The following is a 26052-nucleotide window of genomic DNA, read 5'->3' as shown; positions in this document are numbered from 1 at the left end:
GGCTTACCTGGCTGTGGAGTGTATGCGCCAGCGCAACAGCCACCCTTTAAGGCCATGAGCCTCTTATCCTGCTCTGGGAACCTGGTGTTTAAAACTCCCTTTAACACTTTTCCGTGTGAAAACAGCCATCCAGTCAAACCTGGAGGGAGGAGGGAGTGACCCCCAGCCATGTCCTTCAGAAGGAGGACCTCGTAGCTGTCTCTCTCCTCCACAAGTTTAGAACTGGTGTTTGATTATGGCCTTGCTGCAGACCTCCAGCTGCCACTCCCTACTCTCAGATCAGCTCCAAGCAGGAGCCCCAAAAAGGGCAGCTCTAAGATGACAGGTTTAGAAAAGATGGTTTGTGTAGAGATGCTGTTATTGACTTGCAAATAAAAGCCAGCTGTTAATGAGAAAGCATTGAGTATAAGCTATATCTCAAACATCCTTAAAGCTCATAAGAGGACGGTATTTGAAAACATAGTAAGTAATATCTGCTAGAGAAGCAGAGACTTTCCAGAAAAACAAGCCTTAACCGTAAGGAACACAGTAAACAAACAGTATGCTGCAGGCAGTCAGGAATGACTGCAACCAAATGAGGGGAAATTTAAAAACTGATTAAACAAAAGAAAACTAAAACTCTAGAGATGGCTTAACCAGAATATCAAACACCCAGCACAGGTCAGCAACAAAATGTTATTAATGCCAGAACCAGCGCATTTATGTCTGATTTCATTTTTTCTCTGACATTTCAAACAAGCACTCATTGAAAGCTTCCCCCCCCCCCCCGAAAATATATCTTTTATAATGTCATTGAACTAGAATCTGTAAAATTAAAAATACAGTCAGATGAGACTAATCTTGTTCTGTCATACATCTTCATTCAGCACCCCCAGATGTCCATACAGAGCAGGAACATCACACTTTCAAATGTAGTATTCTAAACCAGTATAAAATAGCACGATAATATACACACTACCAAAATTGTTGTTCATCACAGTGGTCTGGGAATTCCATCCCAGCTCTAAAACTATGCAAACATTAACCTGGCAAAACCCTGTGGGTCATAAATAAAAGATTCTTTATGAAAAAGCAAGTGCGGCAGTAGCATCCTATTGCTTCCACTGGTGTCAGTGACCAGAGAGATTGGTTCACAGAGCCTAAGTATTTGAGTTATCTGACAAGATGTCCACAGAACAACCACAAAGCCACTGAGCTGCACCTGTATGATGATCAAGGGCAAATCTTGTAACGCAAGAGTCAGTTTTGCAGAGACCAAATGTTTTCATATTCATTATTTATTGGCAGGACAAGCACTGACTTTGCAGGTGAGTCTTCTACCAGCTGCATCTGCTCGTGTCTCCAGGTGAGCTGTGGCAGGATGATAGCTGCCTCACTACAGCAATCCTCAGACAGTGACTTCTCAGTGGCTCTAGCTTGTATCTCAGAGTGCTAATTTATGCCATTCCAGAGGACTGAGTGAATGCCTGTGAGAGGCAGGGGATGCACCTCAGGAAGGGGATCTCTTGAATCACCTCAACCTGAACTGTCAGAATTGGGCTGGAGGCTCTCTGAAGATTGTCACTTAGGGGATTAAACTGTTTCTTAAGGAAAATTTTAGAGTTGCACCAAAGCAAGGCATGCCGAGTTCCTGATTTCAGTATTTTTTCATCAGTCAGCATCTCCTAATCTGGGGCCACAGCATCCTGACATCTCATGAGGTCTTTGGCTAGCCCATGGACTGCCCACAGCCAGGCTGCTCGGTGGCAGCTCCAGCAGTGCATGGGCTCTTCCCTCCATGCTCGTGGACCTGGTCAGATATGTCACAGTATAAGAGGGTGACCCACCTTTTGTGTGCCATTCCTTGAGGAAAAACAGCCATGTGCAGGAATCCCTCAGGGCAGCTCTATGCACCATGATACCCAGAAGGTATGAGCAGCCCATAGTAGCCACGTTTGAGCTATACATTTACTGGATGACTACAGACTATGTATTTTGGATGGGAGCCAGAGCACAGAAATTCTCTCAACTGCAGCATCACTGGTATGAGCTCCCAAATTATTCAGTCAGTACTGGTAAAATGGATGAGTAAGGCAAAGCCCATGTAGGACAGCCTCCAGGGACCCTTGCCATGCTACTGTTTGCTTCCTGACCACCTGGACAGACTGCAGACACCACCCTGGCTCCTGTTTCAAAGCCCCAGGCACTGCCTGGGTGGATTCCCCATCCCACCTCCCTGGGCTCTTCAGGTGCTGCAGGGCTGGAGTCTGTGCTCCAGATTCCAAACATTATTTCTGTAAAGAGAAAATGCCTACTTTAAATCTGAACCCTCTCCCTGTTAGCCTAGTCCCCTTGGGACCATTTGCTAAGCTTTTCCAGCATAACAGCTGGAATAATAGCTCAGAATAATTATTTCTGGTTAGATCAACACATAATACAGATCAGAGGCAATGAAAGCTTAGTGCATTTGCCCGGAATCTTTAAAGATTCAGCCTATATCTGTGCTTTTTTTTATGCAATCCCTTATGCCTAGACCCTAGTGGATATTACCAGCATACTCTTTGGCACACTGAAAATTATTATTTTGGCAGCTCTTCCTTGGTCTGATTCCAACCCATATGCCACTAATCAGGTGTTTTTCAACTTTTTCCGTACGTTTCGGTCCATCCATGCCTGTTGTCTTGTGTCCCCTCCCACTGCCTCATTCTCTCTGTATATAGGGAAATACATTTCAGCACTCAAGTGCTCTGATCCAAACCTTTTACAGCAGGTATGGACTATCGGTTCCTTCTAAAAAGGCAAGTCACGCAGCAGGTCCCCAGGCGCAGGTGAGCTGGAGGGAGGACCCCCGTATATATTGCCTTCCCGCTGTGGTTGCTTCAGCCCTGCAGGGGACTGTGGCCCGAGTGAGGTGCTTTAAGGCTTTAAGTTCTTCAAAGCAGCCGTATTTCAAAAAGCTATAAAAGGGCTTTCACAACTCCCACGAGGGGTTTAGGGAGTCAGTTCCCATTGAGAGCTGTGAGGGCCTGGCTGGGGCTGTGGTTTTGGCCCTGGCCTTTCCCATGGCAGAAGGGACGGCTTCATTTTGAGCGCTGTCATTTCCTAGCCTCTGTTGTATGTTCCTGGAATGAGATACTTTCTGCCGCAGTGGATTTTGGTTTCACTTGTTATCTCTTCTCCCTCTGCTATTTTCTGCCCTACAAGGGCAAAGGGCTGTGCCTGTAGAGCCCCGGCCCTAAAGAACCGGACTGCCCTGGCAGGGCGCACGTCGCCAGCCTGGAGGCAGGCTGGGCACTGTCTGGTTGGGCAGGGACAGTGCCGTGGGCTCTGCTGTCCAAATCCCATCCTGCAGAGGTGAACCCCAGGATGAGCTTTAGCCCAGTGGGATTTTTCCCTCCGACTGCCATGAGCTCTTCCATGTGACTCCTCCAGTTGCTGTAAGCCCTAGGGCTGCCTTTCAGCCATATGAGCTTCATCTGATGTGGCTCCTGCTATGGAAACACTGCTTTGATAGTCCTCTGTGGAGCCCACAGGCGTGTCTAACTGCTAGGAAAGGCTCACAGTCCTAACAAGAAGCTGTTTTGTGGCCTTCCAGCATTTGGTGGCATCTCTGTGAGACATCCGGCTCCTCTGCATCACCATGACTTCCTTCAGTGCCTGTAGACTCATCATGTGCCATCGTCTTCAGGCACGTAGACTCCAAATATATATGTGGCCTTGCTCATTATTTGCTCAATATCTTCTCACTCACTGAAGTCATCTTTCAACTAAAAAGAGAGTATGGCTGTGACTTTCCTTTGTCACTTTTGCTGTTGTCTGTTAAAGTCATAAGCTATCCAGAATATGTCCTGGAGATGACTAGTGTTTCTGGAGCAGCCTGGGTGGGGGTATCACTTGGGCCTATTTTACACCTAAAAACATCTGTGCAATAGAGAGGTGAATTTTACCTAAATAAATGTGAGAATGCAAATGTAACCCAAGGGAAGGCTCCCCTCAAACACCATGTAAATAGATTTCTAAACTTGCAAGTGCTACATGGGGAGATTACTTTTATTACTTGTATTTTTGTCTGCCATTCCAGAGAGTTTTGGCTCCAAGGAGGATGAGCACCTGTGCCTGTTTTTGAAGAAACCCTGCTTTTGAAAGACATTACAGAAATGTCTAGCAAGCAAGGCTTGCAGAACAGCTTCTTTGAGATAATGTTGCCAAGGCAAACACTGCTGAAGGTTGATTTGTCTGAGGAATGCATGGCTTCAGAGGAGTTTGTCTTTCATGAATCATCCATCTCCTGTTGCTTTGCCAGTGGCAAGGACTGAAGCATCTGTAGTAGAGGTTTCTGCTCAGCTGCTCTGAAGCACTTAAACCAGACAGTATTTATCTGGGTGCCCCGAGGGCAGCGAGGTGTGCCGTAGGGAGGCAGTGCTGAGGATACATAACACAGCCTTTAAAATAAAAGCTGTTCTTGACACTTGAAAAAAGACACCTGGCTAGGCAAATATGTCTTCAGTTAATCAGCACAAGGAGCACTTGTTAGGGATTGGGTTTGAGCTTCGTCTGAGCACTGAGGGAGCACAGGGGTGGCCTGGACCACTGGCAGCTGAGTCCCCTGCTGCACAAGCAAAACATTTACACTCATACAAAATCAGAGAAATGCCCTGGGGAATCAGAGCTTTTTTCAGTAAATGTAACTGTATGATGTCTGTAAGTAACCGAGTAAGTTCAAACCTCCTTGAGTTTTGCCAGCAACAAGCTCAGTGATGTGTCATTCAATGTCAATAACATTCAAAATGCTACTGAGAATAAATAGCAATGAAGCAAAGGCAATGTCTGCTCTTGGATGATAAAATTTAAAGAAAATAGCTAAAGTGCCCAGTCTGGCTGTTGGCAGATCATTGATTTTCTGGATTGATGTAAAGCCAGTGATCCTGAAGAACAGAGGTATACAGATGTTTCAGGTTTTGTGTCACACTCAGACTGTTCTATGAGTGAACTCATACTATGTGTATCTCAGGAAAGTTGCCAAAAATCACTACTTTCTTGAGTATGTGTATAACCTGCATGTAAATACCCTTCCCAGCAAAGGCTAAAGCTGCAGCGGCAGTTTGGTTAAACAATGGATATTATCTGTATGAGCCAAAGGAAGCGTAGCTGTGAAAAGATGCTCGTTTCAGCACGCTTGCTGTTTGATATTCCGTCTCTGTAGCCAGTGCCAAACAGCAGATGTATTTAGATTTTCAATTAGGTAATCATGGCAGCTCTGTCAAAGAAAATTGCCTACCTTCAACACAGTATTCTGCCATCTTGGTTTTTAGCTCTTGTGGATCTCGACATTTTATTTTGATCGTAATGATGATTATCTCCAGCTACAATCTGTCTTTTCATATCAAACATTTCAATATGATTTTATTGAAGCAGACACTTAATTTGTACAATTTTGAAACTTCTTGAAGATTACATATTTGAAGCCATATATTTGAGTCAAAGAGATTATGAAATAATAGCAAATAAAAGAGTAAGAAAAGTTCTCAATTCTGATCTTCAAATTTGCATGCTGTAGTACAGCATGTAGTTACAGGATTCATACACTGACTTTATAATAGATTCTTCACCACTATGAAATTAGGCCACAATATGTTGTAGATTAGTCTGGTTCTTAGGACATCTTAATCTTACCCTGTACTGTTGTTTAGTGTCCTGTGAATGGCTCAGTATGCTACTAAGAGGCAGGTGAATTTAAACGTAGTGCTACCCAAAAGGCTATGAAGGCTTTGAAATATTCTTTATGCTTCATGCAAAGGGTCAATCAATTCAGATAAATTATTACTTAACTACTGTTTAACCATTTAGAGTTCTTCTAAGTAAAAGCAAAAGGTGGATCTTTGCCTTTTGTTTCCTGATTATCAGTCTTGCATATAAAACTTAACTGTGCTAGTCAATGAGGAACAAACTGCCCTAATTGTTTTAATTAAAAGGTGTGAATTTGCCGTGTCCTGACCCGTGCACTTCTTCTGAAGTCATGCCGGTACAGAAAATAAAATGGGGCCATTGTTTTTCAGGACAGAAGCAAATGTCAGCTGTTGCTGAAGGATCCCTAATGAAATCTTGTGGACTTCTGTGGGGTCAGCTTTCCAATTGCAAACTTCTTTCATTTTTTTAAACATCCTGCTGACAAGCATTGATTGGTTTCTTGCATCACCTCCTGTACAATGTCATTCAAAGCCCCATCCAGGCTCTAGGTAATTTCAGCATGCAGAATTGTTTTATGTATCATCCTTTAATTGATTCCTTTTCCTCAGCCTTGAATCATATACTCAGGAAAAATATTACTTGTGCTGCCTGTCATATGTTGTTTAAATAGTCATTGTGATATGATTAGAGGCCAGAGTTAAAAAAGGCTAATGCTCCTTGCACCCCAGATTCCTATTTTCCAAAACAGACAATAACCTAAGTCTGCCACTTCTGTCACTGCGGCCATGGCACATTTTATCCATTTTTGACATCACTAATTTAAAAAAATCCCAAAACCAACCATGGGAAATCTGCAGTATAGCACCTTCTCTGGGATTATCAGACGTGTAAGTGAGGTGAAATACAAGTGTGATCCCTTCTTCAATGAAATACTGTAGGAGTTATTTGAGTACGCCTTAGAAAGCATTGATGGTTGTGCAGTTTGATCTGACAAAAAGAGGGTAGACCCTCAATGTGCAGTGGTAACGTCCTGAAAATACCAGATGAACTGATCTGCTTGACACATCTCATCTCAAGAATTTTGCCTCATGTAGTCAAGGGCTTGCTATAATTAAAGCTAACTTAAGAAACATATGAAACAGACTCCACTAAATAACGTAGTAGGGATTGCAATAAGGACTTTCTCCTCTTGAATTAATGTACATCCCATTACTGTTCTTCTAAATATTATCATATGGTACTTCCCTTCCCTCTGAGTCTCATCAGTCCTGCAGACACTTCCTATCTACATGAACAGGTTATTGATGATAATCAGGACCCATGTGGTGATGATTGATTTTGTCCCAAAGAAATGAGAACAGCAGATACTTAGGAAATAAAGCCAACTGCTACTGTATATTAAATGGATGATTCAAACTCCATCTGAAAATCCATCTGAGGATTTTGACTGACCTCGGTTCTATGTCTAAACCAGTTTTCTCATTCCTATATTTTGGTGTAATCTCCAGATGAATTACATGCTGGCAAACAGAAATTTATTATTTTCTGTGCTGACCAGAAAATTAGCTGAAATTCTTTCCAATGGAAGAGGACAGAAAGCTGGCTTCCTATTCCATAGAAATCAAACTTCTCTTTAAATTTATTTCGTTAATTACATACCAAGCATAGAGCTTTTTGAGAAAGATGCATTTTATGAGGAGAGAGAGAATCAAAATGCTGCAGGCCAGTGCGTTGTATTGATTAGCATCCTTCCCTAGAGAGGAGAGTCGAGGTGAGATCCCTACTGCTATCGAATTGTGCACTTGAGTCTCAGTCTCCCATGTGGGAGGCAGGGAGCAGAGGAAAGAAAGAGGAGGAAAAGGAAAGGGAAATTGATAGCCCTAGGCAGCTGAAGAGATTTTAATTGAACATGTTCCTTCAGCAACTGTTTGCTTTTGCATTTGCCTGGATTTGCTCTGTCCCACTCAGTCTCAGGTCACTGATCTTCTATGCAGAGGTGAGGACATGGCAGGGAGGAAGTAGGAGAAACACGGGGCAGTACAGGGAGAAGCCACAGTAAATGGGATCAGAGCAAAGACAGGACTGTATTCATGTGTTTGTCAGTAGGGACTTACCAAAACCAAACTATCTTTTCTTGAAAGATAAGAAAGAAGAATAACAGAGTTATCAGGCAAACTGAGAACTCTGATACAACAGTCAGTGCTTTTAGCATTATGTTCTTAATGTGTCTTGATCAAATATGTAAAGTTTCTACATCTAATCCAAAGAGCTAGTTTTTAATACTTTAGTCTTCTACTGCATGAAGTAAACAAGTAAAACTATAAATGAAACTAAGGCACTTTCCACTTCTTCATTGTTTCAGATGATGGAAAACTGTCCTTTGATGAATTCAAAGCTTACTTTGCTGATGGAGTTCTGAGTGGAGAAGAACTGCATGAACTTTTTCACACCATTGATACACACAATACTGAGTAAGTGCCTCCTTGTTAAAATTACAGTGCTACTTTCTGTAGCTGAGAATGGAAAAAAGACATCAGGATGATTTTAGTAAGCAAGTCTAAGGAGAAAGCTGCTTCAGGAAAGCTAGGCTGTGTCATATGGGCTCTAAACTGTACAAGAGAAGTGTTTCTAAACCTTGTAGAAATACCTGCACGTTCCCATAAATGTGATTTAGGTACTGACAACACAGGGTGGAAACTGGATTCCTTCTGTGTTCCCCATCCATGATAATAAGGAAAAGGGTCTGTGGCCTTAAATACTGAGTTCCTCAATTCTTGATCCCACTTCTGTGATTCATTACATGAGGTGAATACTTGAACCAGATGCTGAGCAGGGTTAAAAATAAATGAAGCAATCATACGTAGTAAAGAGCAGAAAAAGCCATCCTGTCTGGTGCTGGCATGGTAATTGTGTTGGTGCTGTCACTTAGGTTGTTTGGATATCCCCATTACGGTCGGGCTCAACAAGGCCACAGGGAAATGAGCTAACAGGAACTTAATGAAGTTCAACAAGGCGCAGAGTCCTGCACCTGGGGAGGAACAACCCCATGCACCAATATGTTGTGGAGCACCCGGCTGGAAAGCAGCTTCACAGAAAAGGGCATGGGGTGGACAGCAAGCTGAACATGAGCTGACAGTGCGTCCTTGCAGCAAAGAAGGCAAATGGAATTCTGGGCTGCATTAGACAAGGTATTGTCAGCAGGTCAAGGGAGCTGGTCCTTCCCCTCTGTTCAGCACTGGTGAGGCCACATCTGGTGTGCTGTGTCCAGTTCTGGGCTCATCAGTACAAGAGAGGAATGACATGCTGGAAGGAGTGCAACGAAGGGCCACAAAGATGATTAAGGGACCTCACCCATGAGGAAAGGCTGAGAGAGCTGGGACTGTTTAGCCTGAAGAAGAGAAGGCTCAGGGGGACCTCACCAGTGTCTAGAAATACCTCAAGGGAGGGTGCAAAGAGGACAGAGCCAGGCTTTTTTCAGTGGTGCCCAGTGACAAGACCAGAGGCAGTGGGCACAAAGTGAAACTCAGGAGGTTCTCTCTGAACATCAGGAAACACTTTTTTACTGTGAGGGTGACCAAGCATGGGCACAGCCTGCCCAGGGAGGTTGTGGAGCCTCCATTTTTGGAGCTATTCAAAAGCCAGCTGGACATGGTCCTGGACAGCTGTCTCTAGGTGGCCCAGCTTGAGCAGGGATGTTAGACCAGATGACCTCTAGAGGCCCCTTCCAACCTCATCCATCCTAAGATTTTATGGCTGAAGAAGAGAATTCATTTCCTTCTAATTTGCTTTCTGGCCGTCAGCAGTTACTCACAACAAGTCTCCCGTTTACTGTTAATTAGATGGATGTTACTAAGCTAGTGTTTTTTAAATCGAACTATTCCTGTGGTAAAGAAGGTCCTGAGGAGAGGCCGTTTATTGCTTTTGCTAAGAGGTTATGAAGATACCGTGTAGCAATCATGGTGTGGGTCGTGGTCCTGTTTACAAGGACCAAGCAGACAGTGAGTCAGTATTGCTTTTCTCGGCTGTGTACAGTGGAGCAGCAAGTATTAAGATGCTGTCACTGCCCTGTTCCTACAGTTACTGTCAGAAAAGGTAGGAGCGGTGTAACAGGACCTTGCCTCATCCAAGGCCAAACTCCAGTGTCTGGGATTTTTACCTTCCACAGGGAAACAAAACCAATAGGCTGTGATTTTGTAATTCATCTACTTTGTAAATGTCCAGACACTAAGTCACAGTGAAAGTGAAATATTAGTAGCCTTGCTCCTTAGACACAGGAATTTGGCAGTCACCTTAATACTTCAGGACTTGCACATTACCCCAGATAGTTCCAGACAAGTATTTTCCTTTGGCCAGTTCTTCCTGACGGTGACTCTGGTATGTCTTTTTCACCTTTGAATGTCTATGCCACAGCCTCACACCCCTCCTTGTTCCTCTCATTCTCAGCTTCTGCTAGTCCTCCTCTGCAAACACCCAATTGTCATGACAGTTGTGTGTCATTAGCCCCAAATGCTGACCCAAGCCCAGGCCCATCACCCTGGTGGCCTGTCAATGACCAAGCACGTCAATGACCATTGACATGACAATTACCCTTGCAGCAGAAAGCCTAGAAGTCCAGTCAAGGGCTTTTTGGGGAACCATCTCAAAGCTCATTCTTCTGAAGAAGCCTTACTGAAAGCCCTGTGTGCTTGGAAGCTTGTCCATGTTTTCTACCATTATCAGCTAGTCCAATTGAACATATTCTCTCTGCTTTCAAATTTTGCCTCCTCCGGTCTAGATGGAATTACTAAACCACTTCATCTTTTTTGAAAGTATAAAGAAAGAAATCAATTGAACTCTGAAATCTGATTGATATTGTAAAAGTATATGCTAGATCAGGGGCCCTCAAACTTTTTAACCAGGGGGCCGGCGCGCGGATGCAGTGGCAGGCAGTCATCTGCGGCTGCTTGGTTTCCCCCACCCACCCCCGGCGGGGGCGGGGGGGTGGGTGGGGGTGGGGGTGTCTGTAAATACCAGTGGCCGGATTGAGGACCCTGGGGGGCTGTATCTGGCCCACGGGCCGTAGTTTGAGGACCCCTGTGCTAGGGAATGTGTATCTCAATCTATGTATCATCTTTTATGAACAGCTTCCAGAATATAAATGTCAAATTTTTTAAAAGTTTCTGTGTTTTTGTTAGCCAATATACAAATCTTTTTTTGTAAAGAATCAATAGTTATATGAATTCAGATATTAACTATTCAAAATGATGCTTATTTCAAGCCATTTAAATATACAGTCTATATGCAGAACCATATTTCTTGGCTGCTTTTTTATAAACATGAATGAAGTACTGTTCATGAGCAGTATTGTCTTTGTGATTACAGGGAGCCATGAAATGCCTACAGTTAGGAATCCTCTTTTAGATCTGTTCTCCACAGTCCTAAAAGCATTCACACAGGCACCTGATTCATATAATCAGAGTAATATATCCCCTAGAAGTAATTGCCTAAATAACTCTGTGGATTTGCTTTTTAGCTCTGATCTCCTTTATGTTGCTATAAATCAGGCATAAGCTCCCCAGAATCATTGGATTTAAGCCAGAACAAAATGGAAATATGGAATTGGTCTTTTAATCCCAACGCCATCCTAAAACATCCAGTAAACCATCCTGGGTTGAAGACTTTTGGTACTAGGATGCAACAGAGACAGAGAAACAGATGTGTCATTCTCCTTAACAAACAGTACAGGAGAAGGAGCAATAAAAACAGGTCTTGTCATAGGAAAAGAAGAGGAGGCTGTCATTTCCCTAATTTGCCATATTTCCCAAATTTTGTCAGAAGTACTTCCGTGCTATAAATTCAAAGCAGAAGTTGTAGAAATACTGCTATATAAATAGGTATTGTGTGCAGAAGTAGTGTAACATTTTAATTTCCTCAGGTTTCTTAAAATCAGTGGCAAAAACTAAGACACAAATATGATATTCAAAAAATACAATGCTTGCAGTCTACTTAATCCGAGCAAAATGAATCACATGCCTCTTAGAACACCATGGGAATTTGCTTAGCAGATTAAGAGTCTTCATGCAGATTTTTAACCCAGAATCAAAGACTCATTTCAAAGCCAAAGATGCATTCATACAGCTTTGGACTTCCTGGTGTACCACATATCTGATTAAGAGCCGTTTTATTTTACCGTGATTCCATTTGTCTGCATTTTTCAGGGATCATCCTGATTACTGCAGATTTCCTTGATGACTATGTAAGATTTCTAAGAAAAAAACACAGATGTTCTGTGTCTATTTTTCATTCTTTTTATTTGTGAAGCTTGCTTTTATTAGTAATTTTTTTATTATTTTTAAACCTTTTTCTCTTTAACAGAGAATATCTGGACCTGAAAAATATGTAGAAAAGTGAGAATAACATTATGTTTTTCCTCCTGGGAGACAGGCATACCTGAAGAATAGGTGTGACTGCCAAATGCTATAGTTTTTTAGCTGAGAACAGGTAATGACACTGGCACAGCAGCCATCTGAGAGAGGGATCATTCTCACTGTCTGGGAAAAGCCTGGCAAAAAGCAGGGTACAAAAGTCGCAGAGAATATGTACTGTGAAGGATGGTATTGTCATGTATTTCAGGGAAGTGAACAGGTGGAAGACTAAGAAAACCTACTAAACTGCCTTTTAGAACCAGAAGAAAGGGTGCTTTCTGTTGTCTGGTTAACATTTGTTATAGAGTAGAACCTAGATATAGCTAATAAGAAAACATGCTTAAAGTTTAGATTTAAAACAGCAAGAAGCAGCTTTTTGAGTAGTTTTTAAATAAAGTCTTTAACTGATAAAAGGCTTAGTGCCTGACTTTTCAGCTGAAGAGTGTTCCATATCACTTGATCTTTCTCTTTAACGGAGGCAAATAAATTTTAAAGGCTTTCCCTTATCACCTTTGAAAGCTTTTGGGAACCCTGTCATCATGCAGGCAGCAAGATGGAGCATGCCGAATATCAGATGGGTATAGCAAAGTGAGACAGTTCAGACACTGTAATGCAAATTCCTTTGTAGTATAGCTTTCCAGCAAAAATCACATGAAGGAGATATAATAAGAAGGCAAAAACTTTACTCACTGGCATTTGCTGAAAAGGGCAGATTATGTAAAAATGCTTCAAATTAACCAACTGGCTAAGAAAAGTAGCAAAATGTTCATCGAACCTTGGGAAGTTTTGTAATGTAAGCATATAGAAGAATCACATACATATCAAACAATCCCCAAACCACCTGTTTTGCAATGTTTTCACTTGCAAATTACCCAAGGGAATGAAATTAAGATCATGGTTTGTGTCTATGAGTCCCAAGTAGTTTATGGCTGGTTTTTAGTAGGGAGGGTGAGAAATTCTACTTGCTCATATATCTAGTTGGAGAAGGTTTGCACAGATTATTTTGTCTCTCTTATCCAGTTAAAATACGGACTCTATCAAACTCTGGGCAAATCATTTATCTTCGCGCTGCTTCATTTCACTATTTACAAAATGCAGACTGTACTTCCCTATGCCAGAAATATTTCGTAAGCATGGAGATTATGCAGTGATTTACACCACATGTAAATGCCTAAGACAGATGGCTAGGGAAGCATGTCATGATCTGCTGGATCATTTCTTGGAGTATCTCAAGATTTTGTACTCAGCTTGCCACAAGAGCAGACTTGGGGTTGTTTCCACCTGCTTTAAATCTTTTAGGGTATCACCGGCATTCAAACCCTCACTGTCCATGTGCATGAGTCTTTGTACTTCAAAGCCTGAAGATAAAAAAGATGTGGACTCAGGGTGATACCCATGGGCCACAAGCTCAGGAAATCTGAATTCCTGTCACAGTCCTGCTGCAGCAATCTTTCAAAAAAACATTCAAAGCATATGAGACTTACAGTAGCTTAACACTTTTTAAGGGAACTAAAGTAACCAGGTACTCAAACCCCGGTACACAGATCCTAATGTCAGTCTTGTTGAAGAGAGATTTGGATTATTAACTTTCAAAAAGACTAAGACAAGCTAATGTAACATAGCTGTTATGGAGCAGATAGGCTGTGGAAGACTGCTAAAATGAGCAATTACCATTTTCAAAGTGATAGCAGGGCAAATAAAAGAGGGTTTAACTTCCTAGTAATTAAGGTTGTGTCTGCCTAACTGACTATGATCTCTGGACCTTGCTGTTTGGTGCAGGCAGGTGTTACATTTTCACAAAGCAAAAGAAGAATCAGTTGGTACTGCAGGGACCATAATCACCAGGAAAAAAGATGAGTAGGAATTAGTGAACACCACATAATGTTTCCGAGTTCATTATGCCAGGATGAATTTATATTTACAATTTGTCTAGACCCTGAAGTACAGGTTATTCATACAGGACAGATCACTGCTTTTACTGAAGATTTGCATGAGCTACAATCATTCCTCATTACATCACTTTGATATATATTTTGTGATTTATGAATGTACTTATGTTTAGACTGGCTATTTTTGCCTTTCTATTTCATAAAATCTACATTACCTTTTTATAAGGTTTTAAATACTAAACAAATGCCAGTAAAGATGCGCCGTACAAATTAATTGCCTGATTTTTTTAACTTCCATTCCTTTTCCCTTTTGATACAGCTAGAAACAAATGTATAAGTTAATATATACTGCGTATGTCATAGATTAATAATAATGCTATCACTATCTGGACAACCAAATTAGGTGAAGTAGTGTGTCCGTACAAAAAGAAAGGTGGTTTTTTTTCATATATTTCAGTACTGCTACAATGCTTTACCTTTCTGGAAGATGTTTTAATGCAAGAATTGTAAGAACTGGCAATCAAAAAGATATGTTGCAAACAATGAAAGCTGAGGCAGGTTCTTCTGTCCACTGAATCATAAGCCAATATAATAATTAGTTTATAGGGCAGCTACTAGATACACAAAGTTACACAGAAATTCCCATCATGGGCAGACTAGCTCATACCTGTTCACAAGGCCTTAAGACAGTGCGTTGGGGTTTTTTTACAGCCTCCTATGACCACAAAGAAACAAAGAGGACTTTGGACCAATGGGCCACTGTGGTCAGCCGGGGAATGCCAGTCTCCTGGTTGGTAGTGAAGGCAGGGAGATAATACCAAGAATTAATTAATACATTAAATTAATTTTAGCATTCTTCAGTAAAACAAGCAAATCCTGATTATTCAGAGATACCATGATTCAAACGCTATGTAAAGAGAGAGTAGAATGCTTTGATTAGGAGATACAACTAGCATTCCTGACATGTAATTATCACAAGGTGACTGCCTTAGGGGGGTAGCAGTTAACTATCCTTTCTTAAATGCAGTTTTCAGTATTATCATTACTTCAAACTGAAGCTGAAAGCCAGTTAGGCATTTGACTTCCACTGAAAGTCACTTCTATTTGTGTTTTCCAGGATGTCATGAAACCTTTGGGCAATCCCTATTCAATCACATACCATTCAATAGCATAAAGAAGCTGTTATGGAGGGTCCCTACTCAGATGCTGTCACTGTCAGTGTAAGGAAAGGCTTCATGTTGATGCAGCAGTGATTAGGTATAAGATTATTCTTACAATTCTTGCATTAAAACATCTTCAAGAAAGGTAAAGCATTGTAGCATACTGAAATATAGGAAAAAAATAACTTTCTTTTTGCATGGACACACTACTTCACCTAATTTGGTTGTCCAGATAGTGATAGCATTATTATTAATCTATACCATACCGAGTATATATTAAAAAAAAGCCAGGTCTCCAGGTTTTCGTTCACTAGCATGCACTTAGCACTTGCATCTGCTGCAAAGCAGTGTCTTGTATTTAAAGACTCCTAAAAAAAAATATGAAAGTATAGGCAAGTAATCAAGAGCAGTGATTATTAAAGACTTGCTTCAACCTATAGTTGTGCAATGATCCTTCTCCCCTTATTCATAGCGGTTTAAGCGGTTTGCAGATGACCCAGAAATAGGCACACTATAAGCATCTGGGCAACATCTTAAGCTGTGTTGAAGGTATCAGGAGGCCAGGGTAGATCCCCACAGTGTGTGGAGTAGGAGCCAAACCCCCACAGCGTGCGTTAGACCAACATGAGGGTGTGGCTGTGAGCAGGGAAGGAGCAAGAGGAAGAGCTTAGCTTTGCCTCCAGATTTGACACATCTTTGATGTGACATCTATGTTGTACATCTGTAATGTCAGTTGGGAGGTTGTCAGAGCTTGTCCTGAGACCTCAAAAACCCTCAATGTACTCTACTTGAAAGCTGAGTTAACCTTTTCGGAGGAGTTTTTTGAGAGTGAAGGAAATCCAGCGTGGTTCCTCACCCCTCTCTCCCCCCACAACCTCAGCTCCAAGCTACACACCACTCGGCAAGACTCTGCAGGGCTGGTGGGAGCAATGAGAAGGGTGTTGGAGCAAATGCAGCTGCTGCAAAGGCACCAGAAATATTTCCTGGGGCTGACTGACAAGAAGGGTGACAACACGCAGCTCATGGAGGACATGGTCTGCAGGTCATAGCTGGAGTAATTTTGAAGCTGAACACCCACATGCTCTTCTGTTTTAGAGAATCCTGATTATTAACTCCTCTATCAAATGAATGTGAAACACTAATTTTGGTTGCATAGTACTTTGTACTGCCATGGCACAAGTGTAAATCAATATACAGAGCTCAAGGCAAAGGCTATCAAGGACTGATGCTGAAAGCCACCTGAAGATAGAAGTGATCTGGTGATGTTAGCTACAAGAAATGTTAATGTTTTCCAAAATTGCCAACTTTTACAAAGGCTGCGAAGAGTGGCATTGTCTCACAACCTTAAGCATTGTGTTTCTTAATATATTCTGTTAAGCACTATTTTTAGGAGCAGGTTGGAGCGCAAGAATATTTTACATCTTAAATAAGAATAATAATCATGGAATGTGACTGGCTTTGCTGACTTTCCACTTGAAAAATACTGAAGTTTTTTTTGGTGTTGTTTCTGTTGCTATTTCATTTCTTGGCCCTTTTGAATGACTAAATCATAATGTATGCATCAAATTCAAATCTGAAGATCTTCTCCCTCCCATATTTGCATCTATTCAGGAACAAAAGTCATATTTTTACTATAAGCTTCACATTTTAAGTACTTTATAATGTGTGCATCATTCCTACTAGCTAGTTTGTATCTTAACATTTCTGCAAGCTTTCATCTGGTTTCCAGATCCAATGTGTGTGTATGTTCATTGAAGCTGCCTGGCAGTTGTAATACTCCTGAAGAAGCTATTTAAGCTCCCTGTTACGCCAGCTCAGAAAACCCTAACTTGTGGGGTTAGCATGCTCTAAACAATTAATAGATTGTATTACCTGGACTTCACATCTGTCTTTACTGAGTGCTAAACAGCTTGTATGTAAGAGAGTATTGCAGCACAGTTCAGCTTCAGAGGAGGTAGTTCTGCAGAAGTACGGGTGTTTTTACATGTGTTACTGCCTGAATAATTGTACTGAAACTAGAGAAAAGTATCATCAGCACTGGTCTTTTTATACATGGAGAGAGGTATGCAGGAAAAGTTTGAAATTTGTGGCTTGTGGGGTGCATGCTTTTACAGCTCATTTCCATGGTAAATCTGCCCCTGCTCAATTTTAGTGTCAACTCTGATGAGCCCATGTTTCAGCAAAGCAAGAATCCTTGGCATGGTTAATAGTTTAGAGAATAGGTTTTAGCAGTCATTGCAAATGTAAACCTCCCTTTTATCCTTCTTCCTTCCCTCCCCTCACTCATAACTTTCATGGAAATCATTTTTGCATAATGGCATCCTCAGGGAAAAGGTGTCAGAAAATAATGAGAAGATTTGGCAAAGTTACAAACTAAGAGATATGTAGAAGATCTCAAGGGGATTTAGTCTGCAGCACTGCCAGAGAGATAGTGCGATAAATGCTTCACTGATTACTGACTTCTATGAGTCAGTGGGGAATCAGACTTGTTTTTCTCACTCTTCTTGTCGATAAATTGAAGTCCTCAGCCAGGAACCTTAGTTACAAGGTAGGAGGGATGCTAGAAGTATTGGCGCAGAGCTAGGGCACAGGCAACCTCCCAAAGGTAGGGAGGTCGCATTAAGCCTTTGTGTGTGGCACAAGTTAAACTATGCATGAGGCAGAGATGAGTTTGGTGAGGACCTGAGAGCTTTGGCCACCTGCAGAGCTGAGCATATGCTGGGCATTTGGGAGAGTCTGTCATGCTGTATGTACTGCACATGTAGGGGTGGGACCTGGCACTATGGAGGCATGTGTGTGTATGTCAGCAGGGTGTCTAAGGCTCCCTCATAATGAAGTCAGTGGCACCTAAGAAGTAATTCTGCTGACATGGGCTTCAGCACCATTGCCCAGGAATAAGGCATTTAAAATGCTCCCACCTGAGACAGCATCCCAAGGTGGACAGGATGATGAAGGAGAAGCAGCTGGGATGTGGGTGGCGGGAGAAATGCTAGAGCATCTGGAACAACACTAGATGCCTGTGTTATATCCAATTACTCACACTCATGCTAGCTGGTGTACTCACACCCCCCCCACACACACACACCCCACCCCCCCACACACACACCCACACCCCACACACACCCCCCACACACACACCCACACACCCCCGCACCCCCCCACCCCACCCCCCCACACACACCCCCACACACACCCCCAATTCCACTGAATGCACTGGAGCTCCTTTGCCTGGCAGGGGAGGTTGGACACCATCCACATCTGGCTGTCTAGGACATTTAGGACTCAGCCCCCAAGTGAATCCACCTCCCTCCCAGCTGCCCAGGTCTTCATTAGCAGAGCCCTGGCTCCTTCCTTGGATCAAAAGAGAAATGCTGAGATCATCTGCCCTAACAGCAAACTCCAAAAGGATGCCAATTTCATATCTGAGAGCAAGAGGCTGGTTAGCATTATCCTTGCAATGATGGGAGCCCATCCAACTGCATTAGCCTGCACCCCAGTACCATACACTGAAACTAAAATGAAATGTATGTTGTATGAGACCACAGTGCTTCCTTCAAGATTCTGTTGTAAAGACAATAATGACAAACCCTCAGCAGTTTAACTACTACTAGTCTAAGGATAGTAATTACCTGTGGCTTGGGTTGTTTTCTTCTGTTTCATTTGGAAGGCATGCTTCAGTCTCATGCTATTGCTGATTTACCATGGTTCAATAAATGTACACAGAAAATAATAATGAACGTCTAAGTACAACGAGGGGAAAAAAAATGATCTATTAAAACAGCATGAGATACAGACAGGGTCTTTAATTAGGTGAACTGTAGGTGAGTGAAAAGTACGTTCTCTAAGAAGGAATTACTGAATGCAAAATATTGTACGAAGGAAAATAATACATTGGGTTTTGACCATTTTTTAAAAACTAGATGTTTTAGATAAGAGTTTCAGGCAGGTGATGCAGCACTGACAACAGAAAGGTGTGTTTGCTACTGTTTAAGAGACATAATTTCAGCTATTGGCTTTAACTCTTAGATTTTTCAAGTCAGTAACTACAGAAATCAGTTTGGAAATTAAATACAAAGGCAAGATACTGCTCAGAATTGAGCTGATGATACAGTTTAGTATTTCATGATTGAAAAAAAAGTTCACAGAGAATGATTTACACGGTCCTGATGCTAACAGATAGTCCAGTCAGACAGACAAACTGCAAGAGATGCTTGGAAGTTTTCCATATGAATGGTTATTTTTAATGGGAAATTCAGCTTTCTGCAAGAAAAATGAGAATCACCCACACTGGGAAAATCAAATGGTAATGAGTAGTCTCAGTTGCATTGACCTAAATGGAGCTGACCTAGAATGTTTCATTTCAGTTCAGTTCTTCAGAAGACGGTGTTGGCTTCCTAGCAGTGAGCTCATTGCTTAAGGGTAGGTGTAGTTCAAGGGCCTAGTCCTTCTATAATCCATGTTTCTCAGAGAATGACAGCAGTTTGGGTGTCTTATCAGCATGTGCATTTCCAAGGAATTCAGTAAACAGAAAAAAAACCCCACCATTTTATGTTGTGTAACAACAAATAATTTAATCTCAGTTTTTTAAAAAATATAGTTTGGGACAAAAATAGAAGTTGAAAGAATAGCATCTTCTTTGGGGTCAAAACTCTGAAATTTGCTCCTTGTGGCAACAGAGCTACCATGATGTTGCCTCTCATCTCCTTGTTTAGGTTGCTGTCACTCAGACTGCTAAAAAAATCATAGCTCTGCAGCCCTTGTACTGTTCTCTACAGATTGTAGCACGTACCACAACTTTTAATAATATTATTAAGGCTCATTTAGCAACACAGAGACTGTTACAGCTAGGATGATTAAGGTGGCTAGCCAGCTATGTAGTCATTGCATCCCTGTGAATCATTGCCTAATGCAAAGGACTAGCAGGGGGTCTTTTTTCAGACAAGTTGTTAGGAAAAAACCTTTATTCTCTTCTGTAGGCCTGCCACATGCAAAGCAGTAAGTGGCGATTCTGAAGCTGTCACTTGGCCTGGAGCTAAGCATAAGCGAACTAGGCAATTATTTAGTGCAGCAAAATGTGGGACGTTAAAAGAGCCGTGCCCATGTCAGAGCCCAGAACACCAAGCTGGGTGCTGCCTTTGGAAGGCCAGAGGGTGCACAGTCCATCTAGCTGTGGGGCTGACGGGCAGCAGTGTCCCTGGGGCAGCGGGAAGTTTGGCTCCCCAGGGACCAGCCCCAGGAGCTCTGTCCCAATTTTGCCTCTTCTTCCTCCTCTCCCTTTTCTGTGGCAAGGGGCCACTGCTTGGGCTCGTCCCAGCACCACATCCTACTGGTGGCAAAAAGGCGGTTTTGCCTCCACTGGTAAGAAACTTTGACCAAACCTGAACAAAAAGGTCTTTGCTGTTGCAAAAGAGCAGAGAAGCAGAACGTTCTTTAAAATGGAAATGCACACATAAAGACTGCTTTGCACAACGCCTTCTGTAGTGTTGGAGCACTTACCTCATTTTGCTGACTTGAAGTGGGATGGTGTGCAGGCTTTCTTGTTGCGAAGAGCTTACAGCTTTTTGCCTGAGATTGTCCATAGATGACTATTCAGTTACTCTTGCACAATCTAAGTAACACTTAATTCCTTTCAGTCACAAATTATATGCTTCTGCTTAACAATAGGAGATACCAGCCTCAGACTTTCCTCCCTAAAACCAAATTTAGCAATGAGACATGCAAATGGGCCAAAAAAAAAAGAGCTGGTTCAAGTCTCTGAAATAAATCCTTCTCATATCTGAGAATGAAGAAGGATCCGAAGAAGAGTTATCTTCCTCCAGCTATGACAGTCATGACAATGAATTTCCTAAATTTAGTTCATAAAGTCTTTCGTATGGTATCAGATTCTTCAATAAAATAACTGCTTTAAATGCCAGAGATTTTGTATGTAATTCCTGTACTGAAGAGGTGTCACTGCCTCTTCTTGTGGTCCAGCAAAAACATGCAGCTCTTCTGCTGCTACCTAGAGGTGCCTTTCATACCAGAGAATGGTGTGGGTGAGGACAGTGGATGGGGCTGTGGATCAGTGGATTCATACCAGTGGATGGATGGAATAACCTTCCTTCCTCCCCGGCTGGCCCCAGCCCACAGCTGACTGTGGTGGGCACAACAAAAGCGAGGTCGTAGCTGCCATGCGCTCCTACACTTTGGACCAGTTCCAGAGGTACCACAAACAGGCACTTTTGCCACAGTTCGTTCAAGTGGATTTGCTTATGTTTCTGTCGCTGAGCGATAGGCATGATCAGCTTTGCGGTGATCAGGACTGCTTAATGGAATATTTGCAATAGTCCTTTAAGAATCGTTCACGTTATTAGGTAGACAACATTTTAGACACAAGGTCAGACATATAGAAGGACTGCATTTAGTAGTCAGAAAGCAAATTGAGAGCAGTTCAAAAAATGATCATGTTGACATGATGTGAGTGCATTTGGCTGCTCACAGAATAGGGTTATTCTTTGGGTGCTTATCATGGGTGGAGTGCTGGCACTTGTATGTAGGCATCCAGCAAATATTGCAAATAACATGTTCAACGTTGCTAGATTATAGGTCTAAGCATAAGCATCCTTGCCATATGTACCCACTGAAATGATGAGCAGGTGTCCACTATAAACCCGAGTACTGAGTTGCAGAAACAGCCCTTTGGTGTGCAGCTCACTCCTGTACTGTTAACTATATTCCAGAATTCATTAATTGTTTCTGTAGCGTCCTGCAGGGAGCTCAAAATTGTTTGTATACAGAAAAAGAATTTCTAGGCTTGTTCACGACTGTGTTTGAAGCAGTATGTTATTATTTCTGAGAGAATGAACTAATCAGTGACACAAAATTATAGTTTGCCTTCTTGGAATAGCATTCCCTTCAAAGAGGGTACAGAGAACAATGGAGCCTCAGAGGGTATTTATAACAGAGAAGGAAACACTATGAGTATGCGAGACTGAAGTCTGTGCTTTTTGTGTCACTTCTATGTTCTGATACAGGCTTCCTGAAAGCTGCTGCGCAAATCACTTTGGACAATAACTTTCTCATTATTCAAGTTCCCCATTCTAACTGAAGATAAATTCAGCACCTAAATACTTTTCCATTTTTACTTTTAGTCCATTTGCAGCTGTGTTGCTCCTGTCAATAGGACTAACAGTGATGTTCTGCTGACAGCAATGCTGAAAGCCTCCGAGCCACTCCCTTGCTGTGTTGCTACCACAGTGCTGAGGATACTGCAGAAGAACAAGGACCAGAATGGATTTTAATATGAAATTTGAAAAGAGAGCATGAATGTGACTGGCTAACAATGTGAGAGGCCATTTTAAACACAGATATCAAGCTGTACTTTAAGAAATGCAGAAATGCCTTTTACAAACAGAAGGTGTTAGGGCAGATGATGTGATGGGGCAGGAAATGCAGGGACAATGAACAAAGAGAGGGCATCATAAAAGCAAACTCCTGACATTTAACATCATCCTGTTCTGTCACTGCTTTTTGACTCAGACAGTCTTCCAGCTTTCAGGTTTTCAGTTTGCATCCAAGGAGTGAACATCTGGACTGTTCAAAAAAGAACTGCTGGACTGCAGAAGTGATTGGTCAAGCACTTTTGATCATTCATGCCATAGTGGTCCATGGTGGACAGCATTAAGGGGTCGCAGCCACTTTTTCTCATCACGTTTGTTGTTGTAAGAGTTAAGTTTCTCAGCTTCAGCACCAATTCTTACAGACTATGGATTCCCTTACACCTGCTACAAAAGCCACTGGAAAAATCAGATGGAAGACTCCATTGCAGCCATCCAACTTGGCCAGTTCAAATGCAGATAAGGTCACCTTCAGTTAATAAAAGTTGTGGGAGAATCTCGTTTACATCATCAATTAAAAGCATTCAGAAGTTTTTACAGCCCTGAGTATGAAACTCTGTGACAACCCAGGATCCTGCAATTTCTGTCTGTTTCTCTCCCTCATGAAATAAAGGTCATGTATGGAAGTTAGCATTGGTGAAAGTGAATTTAAGATAATACTGTGTCATCATTTTATTAAAAGGTCAGTTAAAAAATACCATTAAAAAGATAAGTGAAAAAATGCTAAGTGCAATCAGCTGTTCAATATTCACCCCTCAGCAAGATTAAAAAGGATATTCATGCTTTTAAGTTTCTTTAATAATCAGTTTCTTCTCCTCCTTGGAAGAAAGTCAATATGCTAACTCAGAATTGAGCTGTAGGTCAAAAGTGGTTTTTTTTGACTGTTAAAGCCTCAGAGAGGAAATATTGCTAATGAAGAGGGAAAATATCACTTAAGAGTTGATCAAGAGGAAATCTGTTTCAAGTGAACAGTTTTGAATTGTATAGAATACTTGCATACATTTCTATATTTATGTAATACTGGCATGGGAATATAGCAATACAGCTATACTTTTCACATCACTGATTTTCTGAAGTTAGTACTGGTGAGATGGTTTTGTATGGCCAGAAAGTCTTAGAAACTATGTGTGCTGATGAGCTATGTCTGGTTTTATTCTACTGGTTATCCCTCCCATGGAACACTATTGCACAGTGAGGATTACAAAGAGGTTACTGGGTTTTCCTTCATTTAGCATGGAGGGCTGAGCTCTCTGAGCCACACTGCCCAGCATGACAGCCACAAAAGAGGAGCACCAGCAGAAAAGGTGGTGGTGGTGGGGAACAATTTCTAGTGCTTAGATGGATTTCTGCCAGGACTGGGACCAAATGTGTAAAGCCTGAGCAGCAACTCTGCACCACGATGCACAAAGGTTGGGTGAGGAACTTCAAAGAGGGTTGTTGGTGAGTAGGATGGTGCCAGTGGGAATGTGATTGGGAAGAGAGGCTGCAGCACAGCTACAGCCTTCAGCTTCGGACAAGCCTCCCTAAGGCAGCAGAGCAAGGCCAGCAAGTGCCAGGCACTCACATCTCCTGCTACAGCCCAGGTGGGGAGGCTTCATACCACAATCAGGCTAATCTTTGAGTCCTGCTATGTACCAATCCAACAAAAAACTATTACTAAGCTCACTAACCTTCTTACTCTTATCTTCCCAGCAATCTGGACACAGAAGAGCTCTGCGGTAAGTTCCTTCTTGGGCAAGAACAGTATCTATGCCTGTGGCAGACTTGTGCAAGTAAACATATCATGTGATAAGATTTTTTTTTTTCTGTTTAATCTTTGTAGCTCCAACAGAAAATAACTTCAATTGAAAGAAATCCCGGGAAAACACAGATGACTTACAATCTTTTCAGACTGTCAACGATTCCATTAAGAAATTACTTAGAAAATATTTTTCCTAATACTTGTGTTCTCTGATTTTCAAGATATGTTCTGATATAAAAATAGACATAACTTTTACCTGACTTCTCTTTTATGCAAGATATTTTTTTTTCTAGTTAGTTTGTCACTTCCAGAGGTATGAGTGCTTTTGGCAATTTCAAAAGCAACGGTCACATTAGTACTCCTAGAGTAAATTCATCCAGTACACTGGAAGAAAATTCATTACTTCCCTCCAACTTGAGTCAGTGAAAACAGTAAAGCTCTATTATCCTTCATCACAAAAACTCCTGTAAGACCTAGAATTTGGCTCAGTTACCCATTTCTGTACCCTGTTCTGGGCTGTGAGTCATTTCCCCACAGCCCTGTTTGCTGATCTTACAGCACCTGATTTAAGTGTGCTGCTTACAGCAAAAAAACAAGTCACAGAACATTTCTGCAAGTCCTCCCACAAAGTGACAAAGAAACCCTATTATACTTGTCAGAACTATCCTATTTCTGAGGGAAAGATAATAGGCTGATAAATTTTCCAATAGTCAGTAACTCTGAAGACCCGCAAAGGTTGAAAATACTACCAGCTCATTTATCCACCCACAGAGTAACTCCACCTATGACCAGAACCCCACTAAGAAGCACCTCAGCCTGTGGCTTATAAACATATAAGACTCAGCTGAAGTGAATTGGGCTGTGATGATTTCTGCTGATTGAGCATCTGGCCAAAACTATATCAAACTGGCCAAGGAAGGCAGATGGTTTAGTTCCACAATGGACTTGCTGCTTTGATGCTGCGCTGGAGGCTCACAGGTTTGCTTGGTACTTGACCCCACCAGGCACCTTAGGCTGGCCAGAGAGAGGGCTGAGGGGGCTGTCTGCCCTGCACTGGCTCTGTTTACTGTCTGCTTTGACTAAGCATGGCTTGCTTCAGTGGCCTTTTGAACCTTTCATAGGTTGCTGCTGGGGTGTTTCTCATCTGTGAGTCTGGTACTGAGCTGAGGCAGCTCTTGCTAAGCTATCTCAGCGCACCTCAGAAATGAAGCTTTGCTTCCAGGGTACTAATTCATAACACATTTTCATTCTAAATCAGTTTATTCAATCTCTCAGCAATATCAAGTTATATCGCAGTGTTCCTGAAGCCTTATGCTTTCATGACTGCCCTGAGAAGCTCATGCTGATCTCTTAAAAGCCTCAAAGTATTGCTATTTATTATTTCAAAAAGCACCCATCTAATCTTGTTCTTCCTGTCTGCCATTTAGATGTTGTTTTTCATCCTTGTTCAGGTGATCTGGTGTCTAAATGCATTGTCTAACACAGTGTCTGGCTTTCCACATAATTTTCTTTCTTTTTCACACTTTTTTCTTCCTGTGTCTCCCTCTATTGGATTTTGCTGCATCAACCGAATGGGAACTTGGGTCATGATTTCCCAAGTTTGCCTCCAGCACCTGTTGTATGGCTGAGTTATGCCCTCAGATTTAACATCAGCTCTTTCTGTTAAAACACACTTTGCTTTGAGCAGCTATGCAAGGACATCCTGCGTCTTACGTTATTTCCATTATTTTTGTTAGAAGTATTTTGCATGCACCGTATTTGTTGAAAATATAATCATAGCACCTGGGACTAGAGCTTATCTGGCAGCTCATGGTC

The 26052-nt window shown here is 41.9% G+C and overlaps 1 protein-coding gene across 3 annotated transcripts in view; it reads left to right on the top strand.

Annotated features, from left to right (window-relative positions):
• Positions 1–26052, top strand: part of NECAB1 (N-terminal EF-hand calcium binding protein 1) — a 69136-nt gene that overhangs the window by 8772 nt on the left and 34312 nt on the right. For 2 of the 3 annotated variants that reach the window (XM_055798269.1, XM_055798268.1), the window contains exons 3-4: positions 8030–8138; positions 24189–24214. In XM_055798269.1, the coding sequence (XP_055654244.1) occupies positions 8030–8138; positions 24189–24214 (135 nt within the window). Of the gene's footprint in view, positions 1–8029; positions 8139–22133; positions 23179–24188; positions 24215–26052 lie in introns of those variants that run through there. The other variant, XM_027777752.2, reaches the window with a different exon arrangement.

Source organism: Falco peregrinus, chromosome 3 (genome assembly GCF_023634155.1).
Source record: "Falco peregrinus isolate bFalPer1 chromosome 3, bFalPer1.pri, whole genome shotgun sequence".
Taxonomy (NCBI): Eukaryota; Metazoa; Chordata; class Aves; order Falconiformes; family Falconidae; genus Falco; species Falco peregrinus.
The sequence above is the reverse complement of the archived record's forward strand: the minus strand, read 5'-3'. Positions and strand labels throughout refer to the sequence as shown.